Source organism: Thrips palmi, unplaced genomic scaffold, assembly GCF_012932325.1.
Source record: "Thrips palmi isolate BJ-2018 unplaced genomic scaffold, TpBJ-2018v1 HiC_scaffold_19, whole genome shotgun sequence".
Taxonomy (NCBI): domain Eukaryota; kingdom Metazoa; phylum Arthropoda; class Insecta; order Thysanoptera; family Thripidae; genus Thrips; species Thrips palmi.
The window spans coordinates 11,108,857-11,133,377 of NW_023144628.1; the positions used below are offsets into that span (position 1 = coordinate 11,108,857).

A 24,521-nucleotide genomic window follows, 5' to 3' on the forward strand; every position below is an offset into this window, starting at 1 on the left:
CCCCCCACCACCCCGCCCCGGAACAACAACAACACGGCCTAGGCCAAAAGGGCCAAAACCGCCAAAAGGGCCAAAACCAGCAGACGACGAATGGAAGGAAAATAATGCGAGTCGTGCAAGGCGGTGGGCCGAGGCGGTGCTTGGTTGTCGCCGGGAGCGAGGCAGCAAGGCGGTGAGCGGGGGCGGCGGACCAGCATCACCGGCATCATGTTCTTGCGCATGGCGTGGCGCGCTCGCGCCGTGCACGCGCACGTGTCGCAGCTGAGGCGCGTCAAGGAGAGGCTCGTGCTGGCCCACCTGCGGAACCAGCCGCCAGAGCCCACCACCAGCGAGGAGCTGCACCGACTGTGGGCGCGGTGAGGTTAGGGGGGGCCCCCCAGCGATGTTTTGTCACTATCTGTCTCTCTCGCACGCCGACGGCACGCCCCACGAGTGCGAGAGAGACACGGCGATGAAGCGCTGCCGTTCGGAATGAGTCCCCTGACGGCTGTCGCGGCTGTCGCAGGCTGCGGGAGCGTCTCCTGGGCGTGGTGCCGTGCGTCGGCCCGGCGGAGCGCTTCCTGGCGGACGTCCGCGACGAGTACACGCTCACGCACTTCGTGGCCAAGAGCCTGGCCGGCTTCCTCGGTGCGCCAGCAGCAGTGGTCCAGTGCGTCCCTCTCGCACCGCGACGGGAGTCGCCATGAGTGCGAGAGAGACGCCGCTGTTCAGCCTGCAGGCCCGGCCGCACTGGGCCGCACTAATTATACCTGACATTGTTGTCTCTGGCAGCGGGCGTGCTGTTGGTCTACGTGCTGTTCGCCGCGCTGGCGGCCGGCGCGCCCCTGCCCGCGGCCACGCGCGGGAGCGCCCTGCTCGCCGTGGTGCTCACCCTGGGGCTGGCCTTTTCCGCCAGAGTCAGGTAGGGCCCAAATAAAAGCACCGCGCCTCTCTCTCTCTCTCTCTCTCTCTCCCCCTCTCCTCCTCTCCCTCTTCCCCCCTCCCTCTCTCCCCTCTCTCTTCCTCCTCCCCCTTTTCTCTCTCTCTCTCCTCTTTTCTCTCTCTCTTTTTCTCTCTCTTTTCTCCTCCTCCCCTCTCTCTCTCCTCCCCCTTTCCCCCTCTCTCTCTCTCTCCCTCTCTCTCTCTCCCTCTCTGCCCCGCGGACCGACGGACCGGCGGTACCCGTGTCGTGGACCCAGAATAAATATTATCATTGCGTGGAAGAGGAGAGGGAACGGTATTTTGTTGTCGCAAAAATATCCGGCGGGGGAAGGGAGAACACGAACGCGAGCGGACTGGTCTTCCCTTCGGTCGGCATGGTCGGCAGGTGCTTCGTGCTACTGCTGCTGCCGCAGCTGTGCTCGTCGCGCGGCCGGCAAGCGCTGCTCGCCTACGCGCTCATCCTCACGCTGGCCGGCCCCGCGGCCAACGCGCTGCGCAACGCGCGCGTGCTGGCTGACTCGCTGCGCTGCGGCCAGGTACTTGTCGCCCACCTGTCCATACCCCGTGCCGCCGTGCCGCCGTGCACCGGGGGAAGGCTCCGCGATCGCGGAGTATCGACGCCGCGTGGCCGCCTGCTCGCAGGACCGCATGCGGGGCGCCGCGCGCCGCGTGCTGGACCTCGTGGCGCAGCCCCTGCGCGTGCTCAGCGAGGCGGTGAAGCGCGTGCTGAGGAGCATCAAGCAGGCCGTGAGGACCATCCGGGACATGCTGCTGTCCGTCAAGAGGGCCGTCATGGCGGTGTGTGAGTGCGCCTCGCTGCCCGCATCCTGACGCATCACGATCACGTCCCGGCGCACAGTGGGCCAGAAGACCGGTGGAGCGGCCAAAACTCCAGACGCGTTTTGAGCTCCAGAGTCGCTAACTGGGACTCGAACCGAACGTGTGACCCCACCAATGGACTGCTCTCCGAACGAGGAATCCATTGGTGGGGTCACACGTTCGGTTCGAGGCCCATTTAGAGACTCTAGAGCTCAAAATGCGTCTAGAGTTTTGGCCGCTCCTCCGGTCTTCTGGCCCACTGTGCGGCGCGCCGCCACTCAATGCTCGCCGCCCTCCATGTCGCAGACCACGCCGTCAAGGCCGCCTTCTCCTGGCTCAGCGAGGTGGTGTCCGTGTGCAACAAGACGGTGGGCACGCCCTTCCAGAAGTGCATGCGCGCCTTCGACCAGGCCTCCTCCGACTGCATGGTGAGCGCCCCACGTCCCCCCTCCCCCCGGTTTCACTATAAAACTCCCCCCCCCCCCCCACCCCCCCACTCTTTTCCAGGCCACCATGGGCTCGGCGTTCTCGTGGATGTGCAGCCCGGTGACGGCCATCCAGGCCGTGTGCTTCACCGTCAAGTTCCTGGACTACATGTGCGACCTCTTTGACCTCGTCACCAACGCCGTCGTCGAGAGCGTCAAAAAGAGTGGGTCCCCACAACAACGCATAATTTTCGCAGCAACGCAAAAAAAACAAAACAGACCGTGTAAAAAGAGCGTGACAGTGTACACGCTGGACGGCGCCATAAAAACTAATCCGCGTCGCATGACGACGGCGTCGTCCTGCCACTCGCAAATTGTGAAAAACGGAGTCCTCTTATTTTTGACGCAGAGCTCCGCGCTTTCGGCCGCCACGTGCAGAGGGCGCTGTACGTGTCCGTGGACATCGAGCACTCGTTCGAGCTGCAGACGAACCGCAGCAAGACCCTCACGCAGGTCAGGTAGTGGGTGGAGGTGGAGCTGGGCGCTACCGCGGCAGGGGGTTTCCGCTCAAACGGGGCGCCAGTGTCGAGGGTACACTGTTATTCAAAGAATGTGACATCACATTCGTTAGAATGTGAATTTTGTCACGTTCGTTTGGATGTGATGTCACATTCGTTTGGATGTGATGTCACATTCGTTTGAACGTGACACGGCCATCATGCGGCCGTCTGATGCGGGTGTCACATTCGAAGCTAAAAAACAAAAGAAGTGCCTATTTAAAAAGGCGCCATTTGTGGATTCTTTAAAAAGTTCCGTCCCGTCAAGGGCAGTCCGCGGGCACCATGGTTTCGGGGAGGTTTTTTGAGGGCCGGAAACTGTCGCGGCGTTTGCTGCTGAGCCGCCTGAACAGGCCATCGCCGGCCGCTACGGGGTCGCCGGTCGGCCCCCAGCCCCCGGCCACCGTGAATCTCCGCCTGCCCCCCTGTGGCCCACGGTATTAATTACTCAGGGATTCGCGAGGCTGCTTCCAGGCCGCTTCCTGGATCCCGGATCGCCGTGCCTTCAGCCTGCAGCCCGCGCGCCCGCCCGCCGCGCGCTGCCCCGCACCTGGGCGCGCGCCTGGCGCGGAAACAGACGCGAGGCGACGTTCGGGCCGTCGCGGCCAGCCTACGGCCCCCCCCCTCCGGGGGGCCCTCCGGGATGGGCCCCGGGGAGGCCGGGCGGGCGGCCGAGGGGGCCTCCGGGGCCGGGGGGTCTCACCCACGCTTCCCCCTCCAAAAAACCGGTCCCCTTCCGCGGCCGGGTAGTCCGGGGGGGGGGGATGGGGGTGACGGCTCCCCCCAACCCTCCCCCTCCCCCGCGTTCTCCCGTTAGCGCGTAAAGAGTACATCGCGGCCCGCCCCTCGCCCCCCCCGGTGTGCCCCACCGTGTGCCCCCCAGTGTACCCCACAGTGTGCCCAGCAGTGTGCCCCACAGTGTGCCCCCGGCGGCGTTCGCCACGGCGTGCCACACACCTCGCGTCCTGCCCGGGCTGTGTGCTCTTCTCCCTCGTCAAGGCCGCAGAGATGGCAGCGACGCGGGAGGGACGCGGGCGATGCATAGCGTGGATCCGCGTGTTTGCCAAGCTCAGATGACCGCGATTTTTTAAAACTCGAGCCCATCAATTTGATTCTCCCTCCAGGTGGCGAAGGACATCGGCCAGGACATCCGCGACCGGTCGGACGCGCTGCTGGGCGCGTTCGGCTTCATCAACAGCGCGCTCAGCCTGTGCTTCCTGGTGGTGCTGCTGCGCGTGTGGCTGTACCGCTACAAGTTCCTGACGCGCGACCACTTCGACAACCGCTTCGTGACCAAGGCCTTCCGCCAGCTGGACTGGAACCGCGCGCGCCAGGGCCGCGAGACGGTGCTGCCGCTCACCATCAAGGAGCAGAACAAGTACATCACGGTGGGGACTCGGGCCGGTGGCCGTGGACACTGTTGCCGCAACAGAGACACGCACCGTCCCTCTCTCGTTGGTAGATCTGGACGCCGCGGCTCGCCGGCATGGAGCGAGTGCGGCTGGCGCGCAGCCTGGGCGTCGTCCTCTCGCACGCCGCCAAGATGGCCATGTTCCTGTTGGCCGACTTCTTCCTGTACTGGATCCTGGCCATCGTCTACCGCCACGGCCAGTTCAAGGCGCACGTCGACAGTGAGCACGGCGACTCCGTCCCAGTGTCTTAGCGCGCCTGCGGACGCGAAGGTAGGCCTGCCCGCCACGCCCGCGTGTCTGGCGGGACAGTCTACCCTCTCGTTCGCGGGCGCTTCCACTGCCTCCCGCCTTGCCCGAGGCCTTGCCCGTCCTGTTCCCAGTGCCCCCGCACCTGGGCGTGCGCGTGTACGGCGACGGCGTCATCGCGCGGCTGTACCGCAGCGTCATCGACACGTTCAAGGTGTGCAGTGTAGTAGTCTCGGCCGTCTCGGCTCGCGTCCGGACAAACAGCGACAACGACAGACTCACTCACTCTCTCTCTCTCTCTCTCTCTCTCTCTCTCTCTCTCTCTCTCTCTCTCTCTCTCTCTCTCTCTCTCTCTCTCTCTCTCTCTCTCTCTCTCTCTCTTGTTTGCCTGCCCGGCAAGATAACCCAAAGTTTTCCTCCACTTGCACAAACAGAGCCTTGTTCTCTTCTGAGTCCACGCGCGCGTGTGTGTGTGTCGGAGCGAAGTGTGTCTGTGTGCGTAATGTGTGTAGGCGCGCGCAAAGGAGACTCCGAGGGGTGAGCGGATTAAATGGGAGTTGTTCGGCGTCGTCCTCAAACGGCTGTAACTGTCTGCGACTCCCTTGCGATAGCTCCATGTTACGCCGCGTTGCCTGGCCGCCTCGCCATCGGCTTTCCGTTGTGAAGGCCGAGCCGAGCCGAGCCGAGCCGGGCCGGGTTGAGTTGAGTCGAGTCTGTCGACAAGCAGACAGCGCCTTACCACTGCTAACTACTATAGCAGTGAGTGCTGGGGACAACTGTTGTGACCCACACAACACACATACACTCACAGCATGCGCCTAACACACACATGCACTCCGAGTGAGGCGAGCCGGGCGGAGCCAGGTCGCAGCAGCAAGCCAGGACGCCGGAACCCCGTCGGGACGGCGGCAACACGGTGCAAAGCACAGAAAGCGGTCCCCACTTCAGACTTCAGACACGGAAAAGGCTTTTTTTCCTTCTTTCCCCCCGCAGTGTGTTTTCGTTTTCACCGTGAATATTTTGGCTGCCGTACAGGTGGGCTGAGTGGCGCCGTCGGGGAAGGGTGAAAGGGCTGTGGGCCCGGCCTATGGGGCCCGGCCTGTAGGGCCTGTAGGGCCGCCGTGATCCCGGAGCGGCGCTGTGAGCCTCCAAGGGCCCCAGAAGGGCCCGCGCCCCGCGGCCTGCACCGCGCAAAGCAGCGCTGTGGGGCGATGCTGGCCGATGCGGACCCGGCCCAACGGAGCCGCGGGGCCCAACGGCCCAACCCCCGCTTGAAATTGGCCCTCTTTTGAGTGATGATGTTGCCGCGTGGCCCCGCGTGGCGGCGGGGGCGGCTCATTTGTTATGGGTGCTCGCTTTCCTTGGCAGTCAGCAACAGCACCCCGCGTGGGGGCTGGGGGCGGCTGGAGCGCATTCCAAGATGGAAGGCCTGGCCGGGCCTGGCGGGACCATGGCGGAACGAACGGTAGAGCCCGGAGAGCGAGCGAGAGAGTGAGTGAGAGTCTCGGAGAGTCTGCTGACCCTGGAAAGGGAGTGCTGCTGAGAGTGTCGAGGGGGAAGGGGGCGGGCAAAAAAGTTGTTCTGAAGCAAATTGCGGCGTGGCAATGATTTTGTTTGTGGCCGCCTCGCCCCCGCCTCGCCCCGCCGTCCCTCCGTAAGGGGATTACCGCGGGGACGCTGGACCAAATTGATTTTGACGCACTGTCCTCTCTCTCCACCTGGGCGTGGGTCGCCTGGCCGTGGGTCGCCTGGCCGTGGGTCGCCTGGCCCTGGCAGCCCTCGGACGAGAAGTGGGAGGTGGACAGCGTGCCCTGCCTGCCGCGGCCCTTCCCCCCGGACTTCGTGCGATACGTGCAGATCAGTAAGGAACAAGGAACACTCGGCCATGCCGGGCCATGCCGGGCCATGCCGGGCCACACGGCCCTTGCCTTCACTGCGATTGTTGTTTTTGTTGTTGTTGTTTGGTCCATTGCCAGTGACCATCCCACTGCTGTGCCTGGCGCTGGCCTTCTTGGAGCCGTACGTCCTCCGGGTCCGGCAGGCCGTCATGTGCCACTACCACCCGGAGCGCGCGCAGGAGCGGGCCGTCTGGCTGTACAACCACGTGCTGCGCGCCAGGAACACCCTGGCCAAGATGCTGCGGCGCCAGCTCCGCCGCCTGCTGGAGGCGAACCAGGACCAGCGCGGCGTGGAGCGCATCACGTGCCTGGAGTGGCTGCGCGCCAGGCAAGGCCGCCCGACTCTCTCTTGAAACTTAATTTTTAGATTTGAGTGACCGAGGTTTTGAACCAGCGTCTCACCCACACTCTAAATACGGGGTGCCCAGAAACTGGGCGTCTTTGTCGCCCGCCACAATTTTTAGGGTGCCAAATGTCGCCCAGTTTCTGGGCACCTATGTCACCTAGTCTCGGGGTGGACAAACAATTAAGGAACCTGCCTTCACACATGGCTCAGCAGCGACTAAGGTGCCAAAGGTGCCCAGAATCTGGGCACCTTAGTCGCCCAGGAACTAGACACCTGAGCATGCTCTACCATGGGAGAGGGCCGGTTACTGTATGATTTGTCCACCCCGAGACTGGGCGACAAAGGTGCACGGCAAAAGTACCGCCTGGGATTTCCAGGCGGTGCCTGGAAAATAGGCCCTTTTCCCCATGATGCGCCTGGGAATCCCAGGCGGTACTTTTGCCGTGTGCCTACACTCTAAATGTTCTACAGTGAAGATTCTCCATGTTATGGTGAAAATGTTCCATATTATGGTGGTGCAGCTGACCTTGTAACATACCATTGAGAATTCAATGTACCTTATAGATATTTTGACGAATTTTGTTGGTATTATGGAGAAAATCCCCACCATAATATGTTGGTGCAGCCTTTCACCGTAAGACATTTACAGTGTAGAAACTGGGCGACATTTGGCACCCTAAAAAGTGGGGCGGGCGACAAATGCGCCCAGTTTCTGGGCACTCCGTATTTAGAGTGTACCCTCTCTTTGCGACCGGGTTCTTGAAAACGTGACCTCCACCTCCTCCGGCGCCAACCGCTCGGCGACGCAGGCTGCCCTGGACGCGGCTGGTGCTGGGCGGCGGGCGCCAGGAGTGCTGCGTGCTGTGCGCCTCCCCGGAGCGCGACGGCGACGCGGCCACGGCGCTGCAGCGCTGCGCCACGCCGGGCTGCGCCGGCCAGTACTGCGCCACGTGCTACAGCGAGCTGGGCCGCCTGTGCACCGCCTGCAAGATGCCCGTGGACTACGGCGACGTGTCGGACATCAGCGACGAGCCGTGAGTTGTCCCGTCTCCCCGCGGGACTAGCGCCTCAGAGACAGGGCGACGAAACCACTCTTCGGAATCGCTGTGCCTTCCTGCCTGCCTGCCTGCCTGCCTGCCTGCCGCCATCTCCACTCGCGCGGTGGACAGTTACTTTGGATCCCCTTCCGGCCCGGATGGCAGCCTGGATGGCAGCCTGGATGGCGGCGCGGGGGAGAGGAGGTGTCGGGCCCTGTTCTGCATGGGCAATAAAGTGGACCCCTCCCCCTCTCCCCGGAATACATTAAAAATGTCGCCGAGTCGCGCCGCCCTGCCCTTGGAGGCGCACCCACCCCGCAGCGCAGCGCCGCGCCGCGCCGCCGCGCGCTTCCAAAGTTGGAGAACATCTCTCGCCGGGCTTTTTGTTTCAACTTTGATGCTGCTAATGTTTTCATGGCGCATAAAGAGGTTTCCTGGAAAATGCGGAATTTATTATCTGTTGTGCTGTCTGCGGGCTGGGCGTGGGCTGGGCGCGGGGCTGGGCGCGGCTGTGGCGCCGCTCCACCGCGCCGTCCGGCTGGAGTGCACATTGGGCGGGGGCGTGGCAGAGCCAGCAGAGCCAGCAGAGCTGGCAGACCGACAACATTTCTCTCTTTCAGTGTTGCCACATTAGTCGACGAAAATTCCCTCGTTGCGCCAGTGTCGGACGCGGTTTTGAACCTCAGCCTTCCTACGAGGCAATGCCTGGAAATAACTTAAGAAAGTGGTCAGACTGAGGTTGGCAACCCTCTCGACACCGCTGCATCGTGGGGGCTTTCGCCCTCTAGTGCGGTAACACTGTTCCCTTTTGCGATCTCGCGCTGCACGCGCGGCGGCAGGGGCTCCGGCAAGGAGGACGCCACGCAGGACGGCGGCGACGTGTGGCGTCGCATGGCGGCGCGGCGTCGACGGCCCGACCCGAGGAGGACGACGACGTCGCGGCGGAGGCCAGTGTGGCGGAGGCCAGCGCGACGGAAGGTCGCCGACGACGCCTGCGACGCGCTGCTGGAGGACGACGAGCGGCCCCGAGGCGCTGGTGAGGCCGCATCTGGCAGTGTGTCAGTGAAGGGACAGCCGTCTGACTCCAGCCGCCCATGTCCAGCGCCGCGCCGCCGACAAACCAGCCGACAGGCCAGCCGCAGGTCGGCCGACTCCAGCTCCAGCGGTAGCAGTGACTCGGACTGCTCCACCGACTACCAGGTTGATGCACTGGCTCTGTCCGCGGACCTGTCCGTTGAGCTCCGCGCTGACGCCGGCGTGCTTCCTCGCAGAGGGCTCCCGGCCCGGTGGACGAGGTGCTGACGGCGCGGTGGCCGCCCTTCGTGGACGTGGAGGCCCAGCCGCTGTGGGACCCCGCCACCCTGGCACAGCTGCGCGACGCGGACGACGAGGACGACGCCCGGTGACCGCGGCGCCTTATTAAAAGTGTTATTTTTAAAGGGGCTCCACTGAAAGTCCCCGGCCAGACTCCTCTGTGTTGACGGCGCTGGCGGCAAGGCTGGCGGCGCCGAGACGCCGCCCCGGGCCTGAGCCCCCGCTGCCCCCGCTGCCCCAGGGAGTCTTTAGTGGCTCCTGGCTCCGGCTGCTCCACCGCTCCGCCCCGGCCAGCCGGCGAGGCCGAGGCAAGGCTGTCCTGGCCGCCCAGGCCGGCCCGGGCCCAGGCCAGCCCAGGGAGATTTAAGGCCTGCTTTTAAGAGCGCATTAAGTGCAGACGGTCGCGGGGCCTGGCGGGGCCTAGCGGGGCCTAGCGGGGCCCGGCCGCCTCGAGGCGAGGGCTGCAGGGGCCGGGCCTGGGGCCGGGCTGGCAAGGGCTACCGGCAACTGCCCGATTTCGTCTCGCCTCGGCTAAGCCCGGCCCGCTCGCTTCGGCTCCGCTCGGCTCGGCTCGGCTCGCGGCTTCTGCTTTTCATGACTTCGCCTCTCACGGCAAAAACGCGGCGTTATGAATTTATGGCACTGATTTGAACGGGAAAGACGCTGAGTGGAGCGGCGCGGCGCGGCGCGCATCCTTCACCGCGGCAATCTCGCCGGGCCTTGCTTCCCTGCTGGCAGGCCGTCGCTCCGTCTCTCTCGCACGCTGCAGGACGCGTCACGAGTGCGAGGGAGAAGGAGCGCTGCGACCGCCCAGAGGGCCCGGAGACTGCACATGGGCCCGGCCCGGCCCACTGTGCGGCCCGGCCGCTGGGCCCCACGTGTGGCGAGGTGTTCATGGGCTTTACCAGGGCCGTAAAAACTACTTTGCCAATTAATTGACTTGATTGCCCCAGCATGTGGCGGGGGCGAGGTGTGGCGGGGCGGGGCGTTCCATTACCGGGACATACACGGCCGGGCCGTGGCGAGCAGCGTCCTGTCGTTACGCCGGCCTGTCTTTCCCCATAACTCGGGGCGCACCGACAATTTAATGACTGCCCCCAGCAAGCCGATTCCAAGCTTCTGTCGCTCCGTCTCCCTCACACTCACGGGGCGTCCCGCGCAGGTGCGAGAGCGACAGAGCGACGAAGAGCCCCCTGTTTCTTGGCGCGGGGCGTCGGTTCGCTGGGCTGCCCTTCTGCGCCTTGGAGCGCGTCGCGTCGTGCTGGCCGTGCCGGCCGTGCTGCAACATTGTGGCTCTGCAGGTGCCTGTGTGTAAGGGTGCGCGCCTCTCGTGAGACGACGGCGAGACCTCACTTGGAATATAGGTGTGCACTGACTGGTGACTGGACTGAATTTACACTTTGATTAGAATGTAAATCTTACGAAATGCGTTACAAATGTGCCGCAAATGGGGCAAATTTACGCGTTTGTGCCGGCTTTTTAAGTGACTAGACTGAGACAAGGCAGTGACTGGAGTCAGGGGTGTACACTGACTGGACCAAGTGGGCGACTCTCCCGAACGGCGGTCCATGGTTTAAAGTAATGTATTATTCCGAAATTTTTTAGTTTTTGTTTTTTTTTTCCGGGGTTCTGAAAGGTTTCCGAAAGACGAGTTAGTTGGGGGGAAGTCGCACCGGATTCCGGGGTTGCGGCGGCGGGAGGCGCAAATCTCTAACGGATCTGGGTAAGAGCCGCCAGCCCTTGCCAGCCAGCCGGTAGCGCCATGCTTACTCCGAAACGATCCGGCCAAAACGCTGAAAGCCTTTTTCACCCAATTGCAAAACTCGAACCGAAAATTTTCCCAAATTGGGATTTCTCGTATTAGGAATAGTATTGGTAGGTAATTGATCAAGTATTTAGGTCTGGGGTACGAAGTATTTGGAGCACCCCCCTTGGCACTGGCGAAGTGCGCACCCCTCGGACGGCGGTCCATGGTTCAAATACTGTCTTCCCAGAAATTGTTTTCGTGGTTTTTTTTTTCTGCGGGGTTCTGAAAGGCTGGAAGAGACGACGGTTCGTTGGCGCGACGTCGCAGCGTCGCAGCCGGAGTGGCTCCGGGGTTGTCTGGACGGCGGGACGGGCGCAAATCGCTCTAATGGATTGCTGGGATAAGGCCGCCAGCCCCGCCAGCCCCGCCAGCCCCGCCAGCCCCGCCAGCCCGGACAGACAGCGAGGCAGCCCACAGTGGGCCAGAAGACCGGTGGCGCCGGCCAAAACTCTAGACGCGTTTTGAGCTCCAGAGTCGCTAAATGGGCCGAACCAACTTTGAACCCTTACCAATGGATTGCTCTCCGAACGAGGAATACATTGGTGCGGTCACACGTTCGGCTCGAGTTCCATTTAGCGACTCTGGAGCTCAAAACGCGTCCAGAGTTTTGGCCGCCTCCACCGGTCTTCTGGCCCACTGTGCGGCTGCGCACTGCGCACCCGAGGAGTGTGCAGAGTGTGCTAGCTGGCGCGCTGGCGCGGAAATCGGTGACTTATGGTAACGGGGACGATCCGTCACGCCGCGACGCGACGCGACCGTGACGTGACCGTGACGCGGACCACCGCACGGGCCGTGGGTCTTGGTTGCGCCTGATGGGTCCTTCGTCCTTCGGGCCGCCAGCGGTGCCCACCAGCCGGCCGGGAAACTGAAATCTGCCAAGGGAAAATCAGCGACCGGGCCGAGGCGGCCGAGGCGAGGCGAGGCGAGGCGAGGCAGGGAAGCGCCACGCCACGCCACGCCCTCCATTTGCTCCTCTAAAAGATTTCGCGCCTTCCCCCCCCCCTTCCTGGCGCCGAATCAAAACACCACCTGGCCCTTCTCAGGACGCCCTTCGCTGCCTGTACACGGCCAGGAGGGCGGCGTGGGAAGGGAACGGTAGGAACCGGGGGAACCAGCTCGACGCATTCCGGGTTCCAGGCCGCCCCAGCCGCTCAGCCGAGCGGTTCCGCAGTCGTTTCGTCGCACTGTCTCTCTCGCGCCTGCACGTGGCGGCCCGTGAGTGGGACAGGGACGGCGACAAAACGGCTTCGGAATCAGCCAGCAGGTGGATGGGGAAAAAATCCCCTCGCTGTAATGAGCGTGTAGCCGCGCGGCCCCGGGCGAGGGGGGAGGGGGCAGCAGCTCGGGCTGGGCCGGGCTGGGCCGGGGTTCCCGAACACGTAAAACCGGTGCATTAAAATTGCACGAAGGGATTGTCTGCCTCCTCGCACACCCTCATTTCTCTCGGCCTCGTCCGCCTCGTCCGCGCGCCACCGGGCACCGGGGCACCGGGGCCGCCACACAGTGGGCCAGAAGCCGGTGGAGGCGGCCAAAACTCTAGACGCGTTTTGAGCTCCAGAGTCGCTAAATGGGACTCGAACCGAACGTGTGACCCCACCAATGGATTCCTCGTTCGGAGAGCAATCCATTGGTGGGGTCACACGTTCGGTTCGAGTCCCAATTAGCGACTCCGGAGCTCAAAACGCGTCTAGAGTTTTGGCCGCCTCCACCGACTTCTGGCCCACTGTGCGCCACTCCACTCCCCTCGGCCCCACCCTCAACCTGCGTCTCTAGCCTCGCTTTCTTTGACGGCGTGCCAGTCGCGCCTCGTTGGGCTTCGGCTGCTATGCACTGCTACGTCCCCAGCGCCGCCTCTCCGAATGTATGACACTAGCCGCGGCGCTGCCGACCGTCGGTCGTCTTCGGCTCGCGAAGTGGCGTAATGGCATTTCCGGATTACGTCGAGGCGCGACTTCGGCCCCACTTCCGTCGCTCTGTCTCCCTCGCACCCCTGCGGAGTGCCCCGCGAGTCGCCGCGAGTGCGACAGAGACAGAGCAGTGGGCGGAGGGAAGTCCGCGGAAGTCTGCCGGGCAAACGATCACGGCCGCGCGGCGTGCGCGGCAAGACGTTCGATTCCGAAGAGTCGCTCTGTCTCTGTCGCACTCGTGGGGCGTCCCTTCCCGCTGGGGGGGCGAGAGAGACAGAGCGACGGGACGTGCCCGGAATGCCTGCCGCCCTGCCGAATCTGGTGGCGGGCCGGCTGCGTCCGCTTCACTGATCGCGGTCATGTCGGCCCTGCTCTCTGTTACCCGCGCAGTTACCCGCCAGCGGGCGCGCGGCCCCGCGGCCGGCAGAGCCAAGGCAGAGCGGCCGCCACGTGGGACGAGGGGCTGGTGGGCTGGCGGGCGGGAGCAGGGAACTCCGCTCGCTCCGCGTTGAAAAGTTGAAGCTACGTGCGGGAACGACCGCAGCGCGGCGCGCACTGGGCAGGCCGGGCAAGCCGGGCAAGCGCTGAATGCCGTATCGCACTCCGTAGTGTACACTTCGCTCTTCCCGGAGCGCGCCCCGCCCCCGCACTCGCACCCTGAACCGCCGAAACGGTGTTTCTTTGCTCTGTCTCTCTCACTTATGCGGGACTGCCCGTGAGTGCGAGTGAGTCACGTTGGACTCAGCACACTTGTAAACGTGCCGCACGAGCCGCAAGATTAAATTATCGCTTCGCGAGGGGTTGTAATGAATTGTTCTTTGTAATTGTTTGCATCATTTTTGGATTAAAGTTGTAAGATAAAATATCTGTTACACCAGAGTCGTTCCTCTAATGCTTCCATTCAAAAATCGAAAACCCATGACCTGTCTGTGGACCCCTCCTTAAGTTGGCGTTGGCAGCGTGTCGTAAAGGACAGTGAAAACACGAAACTGAGGATGAAGATTTAAAGGAATCTTTATTGAAAGCGGAAAATCATAGCCCTCGCTACAGAATACACAATAACTCATTTCTTAAAACACAGCCACGTCACGAAACAGTTTCCATAAAATGTATCCAATGAAATTTAAAAACAATTTACATAACACAATGCATCAACAGCGATAGTTAAAAGATACAGTACGCTTATAACAATCACATCATTGAAAACGCTCCAGCGAGAGCAACCATAAAAGTGCATAAAAATCAGTTACAGCCAAAACGATTAAAATCGTGAGTCAATCCAAGAGGCCGATCTCGGCTCACCGCGCACTGGGGGAGCGGCACAGGGCGTTGGGCGAGCGGCACGCGGCGTCGGGCGAGCGGCACAGCCGGTCCGGCGTGGCCCCGGGGACGCCGCGCGGCACGCGCATGAACAGCGGCGACGGGATGGCGTCCCCGGGCGTGGCGGGCTCGAGCCCGGGCTTGCGGAGCCACGTCATCTCCATGGGGGACACGTCCTCGTCGTCGACCATCAGCAACCTCCGGGGCCTGGGGGGCGACGGGCGGTCGTCCGAGGACGCCGTCACCTCGATCTTGAGGTCCTTCTGGGCCTCCTTCAGCTCGCGGACCACGTGCTGGTAGCGGTGGGAGGCGTCCACCTGCTCCTGGGCCTCGCGGCGGTAGCGCAGCACCGCGCCGTCCACGGCGTCGTCCTGGACCACGGCACTGCGATGGTGGCGCACCGCGTCGTCCTGGACAACCTCACTGCGATGGTGGCGCACCGCGCCGTCCTGGACAGCTAGGCGACGCTTGTGACGAAGGCCGTCATCCTGGAGCACCTCGACACGGTGGCGGCCGACTTCCTCGTCCTGGGCCGCCGCGAAACGCTTGCGTCGCCGAGCGTCGTCCCGGAGCACCTCCACGTCGACCAGCTGGCGGCGGACACGCTCTTCGTCCTGAAGCGCTACGAGACGCTTGTGGCGAAGCACGACGCCCACGCCGTCGTCCAGCCCGTCGTGGAGGCTGCGCCGCGCGCGCGGCCGGTCGTCCGGCACCTCCAGTCGGTGGCGCTTGACGGCGTTGAAGGCGTCGAAGGTCTCGCCGTGCTCGCCGTCCTGGCAGCGGCCGCACTCGGCCAGCGCGTCGCGGAGGCGCCGCTTGCGGCCCAGCATGGAGGGCACGGCGGGGGACTTGAACTGCGCCAGCGTCTCCATCGCGTCCACGCCCGCCTCCTCCTCCATGGCCAGCAGCGTGGCCCGGGACGCCTCCAGCCCGCGTTCCATTCGGACCAGGCCTTTCTGTGGCAGACAACACCAGCGTCACAACAACAACCTGACTCAGGACGCCTCCAGGCCGCGCTCCATTGGGAGTGGCCGGAAGAACCAGTGTCACAACATCAACAACAACGTCAACAAACGGCCCCGTCGCACTCACCCGGTACTCATGGATCCGCAGCAGACGCTGCACGCGCTGCCTCCGCGCGCCGGCCTCGGCGGCCTGCCGCTGCCTCGCGTTGGGGTGGTACGGGCCCCCGATGGGCGGCCTCGGCTTGGGGCCCAGCAGCAGCACGGAGCGCAGGTCCTGCAAGCAGTGCAACACGGTCAGGCAGCTGTCTCTATCGCACTCAAAGGGCGCTCCGTACGGGTGCGAGGGAGACAGCGCGACGAAGCGCAGCCGAACGGCGAGTAAACAAACAAACAACAACAACATGACCGCCACTTACTGTCGACATGTCCTCCGTGATGCCGCCGTGAGTGAGGGCAGACATGGCCGATGGCGGTGGGCCGCTGGGTGGTATGGCGCTTGACGGAGCGGAGCGGACTCGGACGACTCGGACTGATTGAGAGGATTGAGAGTTGGGAGACGACGGCGTGCTGCGTGCTGCGGCTGGCTGCGGTGGTCTGGAGGCAGGGGCCAGGCAGGGGAGGGGAGGGGAGGGGGGGGTGTCTCCGAGTTTGGCTGCGGTTGCGTGCCGGCCAGGGTTCGGTCGGTTCGGTCGTGGTCGCATCGGTCGTTGTTCGCTGCGTTCGCTGCCGGCCCGGCCCAGTCCGGCCCTCGGCCGACGGCGCGGCACGGGACCCGGGCGAGGTGGGCGGCGCTGGGACTTCCCTCTGGCCGACCTGCCACGGCCAGCCACGGCCAGCTGCCGCTAAGGGCTCCCCTGGGAAGTGTGGGCTTCGCCTTCGGGCCTTGGCGTGTGTGAGTGTGTGCGCGCGCGCGTTTCGCCGTCTTCCCCTGGTCTTCCCCTGGTCTTCCCGCTTCCCTGGCCGCCGCCCCGCCCCGCCGACAGCGCAGCGTTGCGCAGCGCGCACTCCCAAAAGAAACTTCTTTTATTCCTCCTTTTGTTTCCTGACTCAGCACCGCCCGCCTCCTTAGGCCGCCTGGCCAGGCAGGCCTCGGTAGGCGGCGGCGGCGGCTCTCTCGCGCACCCCCAAATAATAATGTGCATGAAATATGAAGAAATGGCAACCGTGGCACGGCCCGGCACAAAGGGACCAACGGAATACTTGACGAGGCCCTTTGTGTCCTGGGAGGGACTGGCGGGGACTCCCTGGGAGGCCGTCGCGCCGGCCCGGGCCTGCCCAGCCAGTGTGCCCAGCCTGCCCCGGGGCCCTCCAGCCGCACCAGCCGTCCGCCACTCCATGCTGCCGCCACTTCTGGAGTGGCGCGGTGGAGCTTACTTCAACGCCCCCGCGCCCCCTGCCACGCCCTGCCACGCCCTGCCTCTCACGGTTCGTGCCAGTCACCGTCCGCACTCAGGTAATTCCCCCTCCCCACCACTGTGTCAATTCCGCGAGTGAGCAGCCTCTGTTTGCACACAGAGAAATCGAAGCCAGCGCCATGACTCCAGGCCCTCCAGGCCAGGGTGGCCTAGACACTAGACGCTGGTCCCAGGGGCACCATCGCAGAGACCCCTACGAGCGCTTGTAGGATGGTTTGCCTACCTCTCCGGCACCAGATCCGGGCCATCTCCGTTTCCTGTCGTACCAAAATATTCATTTCGGAATTTCTTCGACATCCGTCCCAATCCACCAAAATCTTCCCGGGGCTCACGAACGCAACGCAACGAAGTCTGCCTAACTGGCCGAGATCCCCGACCCCGAAGGTGCCGCTTTCCGAGGCGGCTGCTGCCTTGCTGCTGCCTCGCTGCGGCTACACTGGCACACTGCCGCACTGCGGTCTGCAGCCGTGGGAACCGTGAGGCGCCGTGAGGCCACCCTTGATTCAGCACTTCCGATTACAGGAACGTCATTTCCGGCACCCTCAATGGCTCGTCAGCGCGCTCTCTCGCTCTCCTTGTTTCCAGTCCCCACAAAGAACCTGCAGCGCAGAGCGCCAGCAGAGCGCGCCCGAGATGCTCGATCAGTGGAAGGAAGGCTGAGGCCGTGTCTCGGTGTTCGGAAGCGGAAGCGTTTTACACCTTGAGTGAGCACAGGGCGCGCAAGGAGACACAATGTGTATAGTTAAGTTCATTTATTTCTACCTAAGTTCATATCGGTCCTTAAAGTAACAGGTAAATCCAAGTTTCTAATTTTTTTAAAAAAATATCAGTCAATAATCCAGTGCATTGCTGGATATCAAATGACCACAAAGTCAGAGCAAAGTAAAAAAAAAAAAAGGCCGAGAGAGATCGATCTGCTGTCTTCGGCCGTCGGCAGTCTAGCCAAGTCAGGTACATGTCGTGTGCTTCTTGAGGGCCTTTGAGGCCTCCGCCCGCGCCGCCTAGGTGCGCGCCGCGTCCTCGCGCCGCCTAGGTGCGCGCCGCGTCCTCGCGCCGCCTAGGTGCGCGCCGCGTCCCCGCGCGCCTGCGCCGCGCCGCGCCGCCCAGGTGCGCGCCGCGTCCCCGCGCCGCCTAGTGCGCGCCGCGTCCGCGCCGCCTAGGTGCGCGCCGCGTCCCGCGCCGCCTAGGTGCGCGCCGCGTCCCCGCGCCGCCTAGGTGCGCGCCACGTCCGTGGACACGGACTCGTCGGGCCGCAGGATGCCGTCGCAGAACACGCACAGCGGCGCCTTGTCGGTCACTGGAACAAACCAAGCGCGAGGTAAACACGGTGTCGTTGTTTTGACGGCGACGAGGGTGACGTTGTGCGACAGTGCGACTCACCGAAGGCGGGGTGCGCGGGGATGCGGCACGTAGGGCACGTGAAGTATGGCAGCGTGACGCACGGCAGCAGGCTGAGGGAGCAGCGCGACACCGAGTGGCCGCGCGTGCACGTCGCGAACATCCACTGCTCGCCCTGGATCCACGTGCTCTCCACCTGTGCGGCTGCCCGTTAAGGAAACACACGACAACGGCCACAAAACACACGCCCTGCAGTCGCTTCGTCGCTGTCCCCCTCGCACCCCTACGGGGCTGTCCGTGGGGCTCTCCGTGAGTGACAGAGTGACAGAGACGAGCGACGACACGCAATCAATGAGCAGTAAAGGATATCAGCTTCGCAGATGTGGCAGTACTCCTTGATGAGCTCCTCCAGGCCCTGCGACCCCGTCAGGATGGCGGCGACGCGCGAGCACGTGCCCCGCCAGTGCTGCGCCGCCACGGGCGTCTCGACGAAGGCAAGCATCCAGGTGCGCAGCAGGTTGATGCAGTTGAGCTCCTCCTCCGTGGCGCCCCGCACCACCACGGACGCCAGCATGGCCTCGACGCGCGCGCACGCGTGCCGCGCGAACAGCAGCTGGCGCATGCGGTTGTGGAGGTCCTTCTGCGGGTTCGAGGCGGCAATCAAAGAAGTGCGGCAATGAGGATCGCTAGGGCGACTCTGGCGAGCACGAGCGACTCACCAGCTGGCGCGTGTGTTCGGCCTCCATGTCGGCGCTGATGGTGAGCGCCACCGAGGCGAGCCACAGCGACAGGCGCAGCTGGTAGTTGGTGAGCGGGTCCAGGTCCTCGATGCTCACGTCCATGGGAGGCCGCTGGCCCATCTTCTGGCACTGAATCCTAGAGCGAAAAGAACACAAAACACATTTGCTTCGTTCTCTGGTTCAATCATTTCCAAAGTTCCACGAGCGTTTGCGCACCTGAGGATTTCAAGGCAGTCCAAGTGGCGCGTGAGCTTCATGCTGGCGTTCTCCACCAGCATGGGCACCGCCTCGGCCGGGTTGCTGATGGTCAGGAAGTGGAACTGCGTCGGCTGCTTCACCACCAAGTGGTCGTACATTTTGGACACCCTGTCAGAGAGACGGATTAGTTATCGGGCAATCTTAGGCAACTCTTAAGTCTTTAACTTAAAGGTCTTACGATGACGCGACGACCCAGATCATGCGGTGCTGCGAGGCGGCCAGGCCGAAGCACGAGTTGTGCGCGAAGCTGAGGTAGCTGCGCAGGGGCGTCACGACGGTCCGCAGGCCCGCGTCCACCACGGAGCACTCCACGAGGTAGAAGGCGCCCTCCCTCGCGCTCACCACCATGCAGCCCGGCTTGGTCACCACCACTCCTGCGCACGCACAAGGGACTCGTTACTCCAGAGGACAAGAGCCAGTTTCAGTCTAACTACGCGCTGCAGCGCTGCAGCGCGGCCTCACCAGTCAGCGCCACGTGCTGGAAGTCCTTGACGGCCGTGCCCAGGGTGCTGCCGTCCGCGTCCACGAGCGCCACCACCAGGAAGCTGCCCTTGATGGCCACGACCAGGCGCTCGGGCCGTCCGTCGGGCAGCATGCAGTCCGTCAGCCTGGTCACCTTGATGCGGTCCGCGGTGGGGTACACGTCGATGGCGTCGGGCGCCTGGCCCTGGCCCTGACCCTGGCCGAGGGGTGCCATGTCCCACATCCGCACGCGGCCGCTGCTGTCGCCGACGAGGAGGTACTCGGACTCCATGGAGAGCCAGTGCAGCTGCGCGATCACGGGTCTGCCCGGCGCGCAGGCCGTGCCCGTCTCCAGCGTGAAGGCCAGCCCCGCCGTGACCGCGGACAGAGCCTCCTCGTCCGCGTCCGCCTCGCCCGGGGCCAGCGGGCCGCCCGGGCCGCTCAAGCGCACCACGGGCACCTGCCACAGCGACACCACGCCGTCGCGGTGCGCCGCGGCCAGCAGGCAGTACTCCGAGTTGGCCTTGCCGCGGAGGCCGCTCCAGGCAATCGCTGCAAGCAAGCCAGAGTCTCATTCCGATAGTCTTTTTGGTACGTTTTCGTCGCTCTGTCTCTCATGGGGCGTCCTGCACAGGTGCGAGAGGGGGGGGACAGAGCGAAGAAAACGACTCTCGGTCTCAGTCACCATGCGGGAGTCCGCGAGTCCACGACGGGAAGGCGAGGAGAGGATACACTGGGAGACACTCCACACCGCTCGACAGGCTCGACTCACCAACGATCCGCAGCTGCGCCTCTCGCCGGCAGAGCTCCTCGTACTGCTCCTCCTGCGACAGGGCGCGGCTCTCCCAGCCCAGGCGGCACACCGCGGTCCAGCTCTCCGACACGTCGATGACCAGCCGCCAGTGCCGGTTGCACGAGTACTCCACCTTGGCGGACCCGTAGTTCGTCAGCGTCGCCAGCAAACACCTGGACAAAGTTGTGAGTGGAGAGGAACAGCAACCGCGTCTCGGGAAAACGGCCAACGGGACCTATAATGTACCAACCGGCCGAAATGCAACAGGCCGGGGGGCGACCAAGCCACTTGGGAGTATCTTGGAGGGGGCATGTTGGCGTTGTCTAGGTTTGGTGTCAGCGTGGCGTCCAGGATTAAATGGTAAACTCCAACGCGGTCGCTCATCTCGTGGATCAGGGTGTTGTAGTCGACATCTGCACCACAGGAAGCACGCTTAAGGACCCAGCGCAGCTCAAAACTTTTACTCTTGAACTAAAAAGCAAGAAATGCATACCAGTTTTGTCTGTTGGGACATCGGTTCGAGGATGGAGCAACGACCTCTTTAATGACAGTCGTGGCACAGGGCTGTGAGGTGCAGGGACTACTTCCTAAACAAAAAAAAATTAATAATGACCATGATAATGAACATGGAAGATTTGGAACGCTAAGAAAAAAAGATGAAGGGGCCACGTTTTTGTCATCATTTGGAGTAAGAAAACAGCACATGCCAGAAAGACAGATAATTTTTTCCTTTTCTAAAGAGGGAATGGCATTTCAAAATAAATTCATACAAGGAACAAGGATTGTGCAATAACAACACATCTTATCAACGTCAGAACAAAAAATATTTTATTAAAAATTTCTTACACTGAGAGGGTCTATACACATAAATATCACTCATCAGATTACAGATTACTTATTCAATCAACAATAACTTACTACAAAATAAAAATAGAACAAAATAGCATAATCAAAAGCACTGTGTCTTACACTCATCTTACTTAAATGACATACAAACATAAACACATCTTATTTGACACCTTCTAGACTAAATTCAAGATTGCCTTTAAAAAAAAAATTAAAAAATTGAAGTTTTAAACATAGAGAGTTTAGGAATGCTAAGTTAACAGGCATAGACAAATAAAAGGATGAATGTTCTTTGATACCTTGCAAGAAATTTAACAGGGTAAAAATTTAGACATTCTTTCCAGATGGCATTAGCATTATAATATGAGTCAGCACACATTTGGTTACAGACAGAGAACAGAGTCATTTTGCAATAAAGAAAAAATTACTGTGGAACCTAACACTTTTACAGTTATTATTTACGTACAGCGTTGAATTCAGCTCTGTTTCATCATTAAAAATGACTAAAGATCACTGAATAGCAGGATAAAAGTATCACATGACAATTACTACTTTCCATGTTAATTTTTTGTTTGTTTCATTGGAAACCTTAACAGTGCCATTATTCAGTTATGAAAAAGTACGACTAGAATAGGTACAAAATCAAACTTAACCCAGTCAGACAGCACACTTGACCAAAACCTTAACTGCATAATTTATGAAAAGGGTGTGTTTTAAAAGCACAGATTAATCTCATTATATTGATGACTCAAATGTACAATTAGAAAGTGAACAAAAAAAAATTCTTGGTCAACTTGTTACCTACAACTCAAATCCTGAAGTACACTGAGCCACAGAATTTTACTGTACAATGTGAGTTCTAAATGTGGCTTGAGTTGAAATTCAGTTTCAATCACAGATAAGAAATTTTATACCCTAACAATAGAACAGCAAATTTCAATCACATTGCATCAAAATGGAACCTATGCGCCTCCTGCTGCCTTTCTCGTTTGTCCTCTTTCCTCTCCTTCCAGTAAAGTGCGCCAATAATTAATGTAATGATGGCGCATGTACCTAACAGAGCAACAACGCTCATGAGTACCAATTTGCTTGGAGTAACAAACAACTGTGCCTTCCACTGTGATGGTAGTTCTCCAGCAGGAATGACTACCATCTGTGAATTAGGGATGATTTGAGGCCACTCCCGCATTTGACCAGACATACCCACTGACAATGTGTCGACAAAGTTTGGTGTTCTTCCAAGCCCAAAGATCGAGTAAGGCAAGCCAAGAGAGAAGTGAGCTGACTGTGGAAGCTGGGATGAAGTGGCTTCTCGAAGATTCCCTTCCTGAGTTGTTGTTCGATAAGAAATGGTTGGTCCCGGTAAGTTTGTTCCAAACGTTTTGATTTTCTTCTTGCTCAGAGGGTTTCGGTTAGGAGGAGTTTGGCTACCATTTCTTTTAGTCAGCACCATTACCTTAACAAAGTTGGCATCATAGTCCAAGCTGTTTTTATAAGCAGAAACTTGATAAGAGGGAGGATTGGCATCAGGACTGTCCATTTGCACCAAAAGAACATCAAGGATACCATCTTGCCCAAAGTCGTAAAACACTGCCATATTAGTCTGAATGTTTGTGGGGCTCATGGATCCCCATTGGGGAGCAAAAGTGCGTCCAAACTGAGCACAACTTGCACCAGAGCATGGCACATTTTCAAGTAAGAATGCTTTTGGTTTCTTTGAACCAGCACTATGAAGTGTCAATGTTGCCAGCAGATCAGGGTAACCATCCATATTGAAATCTCCACCCCTGAGTGTTATGGCATCAGTATACCAAAATTTCTCATTGGGCGGTGTATAACCCCACATATTGTTATCATTTTCCTTAAAGTTCACTTTCAAGTCATACCAATCCTTTGATTGGTTGATTGAGTGCACAAATATGGTACTATTTTTGCACTCACTGTCAAAGCATACAGGAACAACCAAATCAACTTTTCCTCTCATTTCTACATCAAGGTATAACGTCTGCCCTATATGGCCTTCACCAGCTGTGATTGTAGGGTATTTAATAGTATGATTATGGTGGAATGCACCATTTATCTTGTACCACACTTCAATTCCTTCTGTAGACGTCAAAACAAGGTCTGCGGCAAAGTCGCCATTCACATCTAAAAATGCATGAGAATGAATCTCGCGAAGTTTATGAGGCGGAGATTTTTCCATAGGTTTGGCTTCAAATGTCCGATTTGAATAAAAAATCCAGAAGGTCCTGTTGCCAACTTCATCAGCTCCAAACAGGTCAATTATCATGTCCCCATCATAGTCCATGGCTAAAGGCTCCCCTCTCATTTTAAAGAGGAACTTTTCTTCATCAACACATTTCAAACTATGCATACCACCCCAGAGTATGTAAACCCTTGTTTCAGCAGCACTGCTTCCAAGGGGGTAAGCTGTGACTAACAAATCCATAAGAGCATCTCCATCAAAGTCACCAGGGACAACACTTGTCACCTTAGATTTGGGGAATTTACACTGAAGTGTCTTGTTGGGGCGCAGCAGGGGATCTTCATTAGATGCTAGCATGATTTCAACAGCCATCCCGTTATATCCCATGTCTCGTAGCACAAACATGTCAGTCAATTCATCTGAATCGAAGTCACCAAAGGCTGCAGGGAGCACATCACGAACCGAGCCAAAAACTTGGCTAGTAATGTCATTAGCTGAGATAGGGTGCAGCACAGCCAGAAGAACAGCAAAGACGAACATCATTGTTCTGATTGTGGACCTCCCAGCAGGAACCCGCATTTTCTGACAACACACAGAAAAATCAACATTAACAACAAACAATGAAGAACATAGACACACAAATGCACAATACATGTCAAAATTTTTGTGACAGTTCAACAAAGTTTGTTGCAATGAAATTTATCTGTGGTTGAGAAAGCATAGGGCACAAAATTTCAATTTCTGGACAACGGTAATTCATAAGTTCAACACATGGAATGTGATGTACTAGTTCAATCAAGCTTTATTGGGGTAACAAGTGGAAATAATTTCCAAAATAGGTTCTCAGAGTTTGAGGCAATGTTCAAGTCGACCAATACGATAAACAACAAAGTCACAATGTAAGTTGCTCAGTTGCTCATTACACACTAATTGGGACGATTAAGTCAATCAAAAGATTGCCTGAGTATTTCCTGCAAGTACTAATAGAATCTATGCAATGTAAATGCATTAAACTCACCATAATCTGTAGTCCCTTCTCTGTTATGACAGATACTCTGTCATCAGCTGACCAGTCAACAGCAAAATGGGTGGACACCAAAGGACCCGTCTGGACCGTCTGGAATTCTCTTGCTTCCATTTTATGAATTTAAGGTTTATTGGCGAAAACAGTCGTTGTTCTTTGAAGAAAATAGTGGGCGATTCCACAGACTGAAAATGATGATCAATAACAGGTCAGGTAGTCAGGTGAAGAGCTCGTCCTCATGTTTGCGCAACAGTATGATATTTACTGCTGTTAAAAAACGAAATAAGGGGAAAATGTAATACCTACCAATTAATGGATAAACAGCATTGACAGCAAACAAATGTTTGCAGCATTAAAATGTTCTTGCGACATTACAACCACCAGCAGCAGCAGCCATTTTTCCACAGCCTTTGTGGTGAGTCATCCATGTTACACAGGTTAACCAACGAACAGATCTGCTAACAA

The 24,521-nt window shown here is 59.6% G+C and overlaps 4 protein-coding genes across 4 annotated transcripts; 1 reads left to right on the top strand and 3 right to left on the bottom strand.

Annotated features, from left to right (window-relative positions):
* The first annotated feature begins 207 nt into the window (after positions 1 to 207).
* Positions 208 to 7,662, top strand: LOC117646336 (DC-STAMP domain-containing protein 2-like). The gene is made up of 14 exons (XM_034387214.1): positions 208 to 356; positions 506 to 649; positions 848 to 901; positions 1,307 to 1,457; positions 1,564 to 1,723; positions 2,047 to 2,168; positions 2,248 to 2,389; positions 2,575 to 2,678; positions 3,847 to 4,110; positions 4,185 to 4,353; positions 4,515 to 4,594; positions 6,157 to 6,241; positions 6,357 to 6,606; positions 7,554 to 7,662. Exons 1-14 carry the CDS (start codon positions 208 to 210, stop codon positions 7,660 to 7,662), a joined length of 1,983 nt encoding a protein of 660 aa, XP_034243105.1.
* Positions 7,663 to 13,679: 6,017 nt separating this feature from the next.
* On the bottom strand, positions 13,680 to 15,610 carry LOC117645772. Its single transcript, XM_034386173.1, has 3 exons — positions 15,391 to 15,610; positions 15,102 to 15,248; positions 13,680 to 14,965 (listed from the first exon to the last, which is right to left on the bottom strand). The coding sequence occupies exons 1-3, from the start codon at positions 15,433 to 15,435 to the stop codon at positions 13,988 to 13,990; spliced, it is 1,170 nt and encodes a 389-aa protein (XP_034242064.1). The 5' UTR covers positions 15,436 to 15,610; the 3' UTR covers positions 13,680 to 13,987.
* Positions 15,611 to 18,413: 2,803 nt separating this feature from the next.
* LOC117646337 (general transcription factor 3C polypeptide 4-like) lies at positions 18,414 to 20,955 on the bottom strand. The gene is made up of 7 exons (XM_034387216.1): positions 20,950 to 20,955; positions 20,231 to 20,451; positions 19,960 to 20,153; positions 19,188 to 19,739; positions 18,904 to 19,099; positions 18,684 to 18,833; positions 18,414 to 18,603 (listed from the first exon to the last, which is right to left on the bottom strand). The coding sequence occupies exons 1-7, from the start codon at positions 20,953 to 20,955 to the stop codon at positions 18,414 to 18,416; spliced, it is 1,509 nt and encodes a 502-aa protein (XP_034243107.1).
* LOC117646432 (T-cell immunomodulatory protein) lies at positions 20,783 to 24,509 on the bottom strand. The gene is made up of 3 exons (XM_034387353.1): positions 24,363 to 24,509; positions 24,051 to 24,241; positions 20,783 to 23,614 (listed from the first exon to the last, which is right to left on the bottom strand). The coding sequence occupies exons 2-3, from the start codon at positions 24,168 to 24,170 to the stop codon at positions 21,767 to 21,769; spliced, it is 1,968 nt and encodes a 655-aa protein (XP_034243244.1). The 5' UTR covers positions 24,171 to 24,241; positions 24,363 to 24,509; the 3' UTR covers positions 20,783 to 21,766.
* Positions 24,510 to 24,521: the final 12 nt, after the last annotated feature.

Coding starts and splice junctions, on each gene's coding strand:
- LOC117646336 (XM_034387214.1), top strand. CDS start 208: ATGTTCTTGCGCATGGCGTGGCGCGCTCGCGCCGTGCACGCGCACGTG. Junction 2,390..2,574: donor CGTCGAGAGCGTCAAAAAGA/GTGGGTCCCCAC, acceptor TTTTTGACGCAG/AGCTCCGCGCTTTCGGCCGC. Junction 6,242..6,356: donor CGTGCGATACGTGCAGATCA/GTAAGGAACAAG, acceptor GTCCATTGCCAG/TGACCATCCCACTGCTGTGC.
- LOC117645772 (XM_034386173.1), bottom strand. CDS start 15,435: ATGTCTGCCCTCACTCACGGCGGCATCACGGAGGACATGTCGACA. Junction 15,249..15,390: donor TCACGGAGGACATGTCGACA/GTAAGTGGCGGT, acceptor CACTGCTTGCAG/GACCTGCGCTCCGTGCTGCT. Junction 14,966..15,101: donor TGCGGATCCATGAGTACCGG/GTGAGTGCGACG, acceptor TGTCTGCCACAG/AAAGGCCTGGTCCGAATGGA.
- LOC117646337 (XM_034387216.1), bottom strand. Junction 19,740..19,959: donor GGCGCAGCTGCGGATCGTTG/GTGAGTCGAGCC, acceptor GCTTGCTTGCAG/CGATTGCCTGGAGCGGCCTC. Junction 18,834..18,903: donor ATCTGGGTCGTCGCGTCATC/GTAAGACCTTTA, acceptor TCTCTCTGACAG/GGTGTCCAAAATGTACGACC.
- LOC117646432 (XM_034387353.1), bottom strand. CDS start 24,170: ATGGAAGCAAGAGAATTCCAGACGGTCCAGACGGGTCCTTTGGTGTCC. Junction 23,615..24,050: donor AGAAGGGACTACAGATTATG/GTGAGTTTAATG, acceptor GTGTGTTGTCAG/AAAATGCGGGTTCCTGCTGG.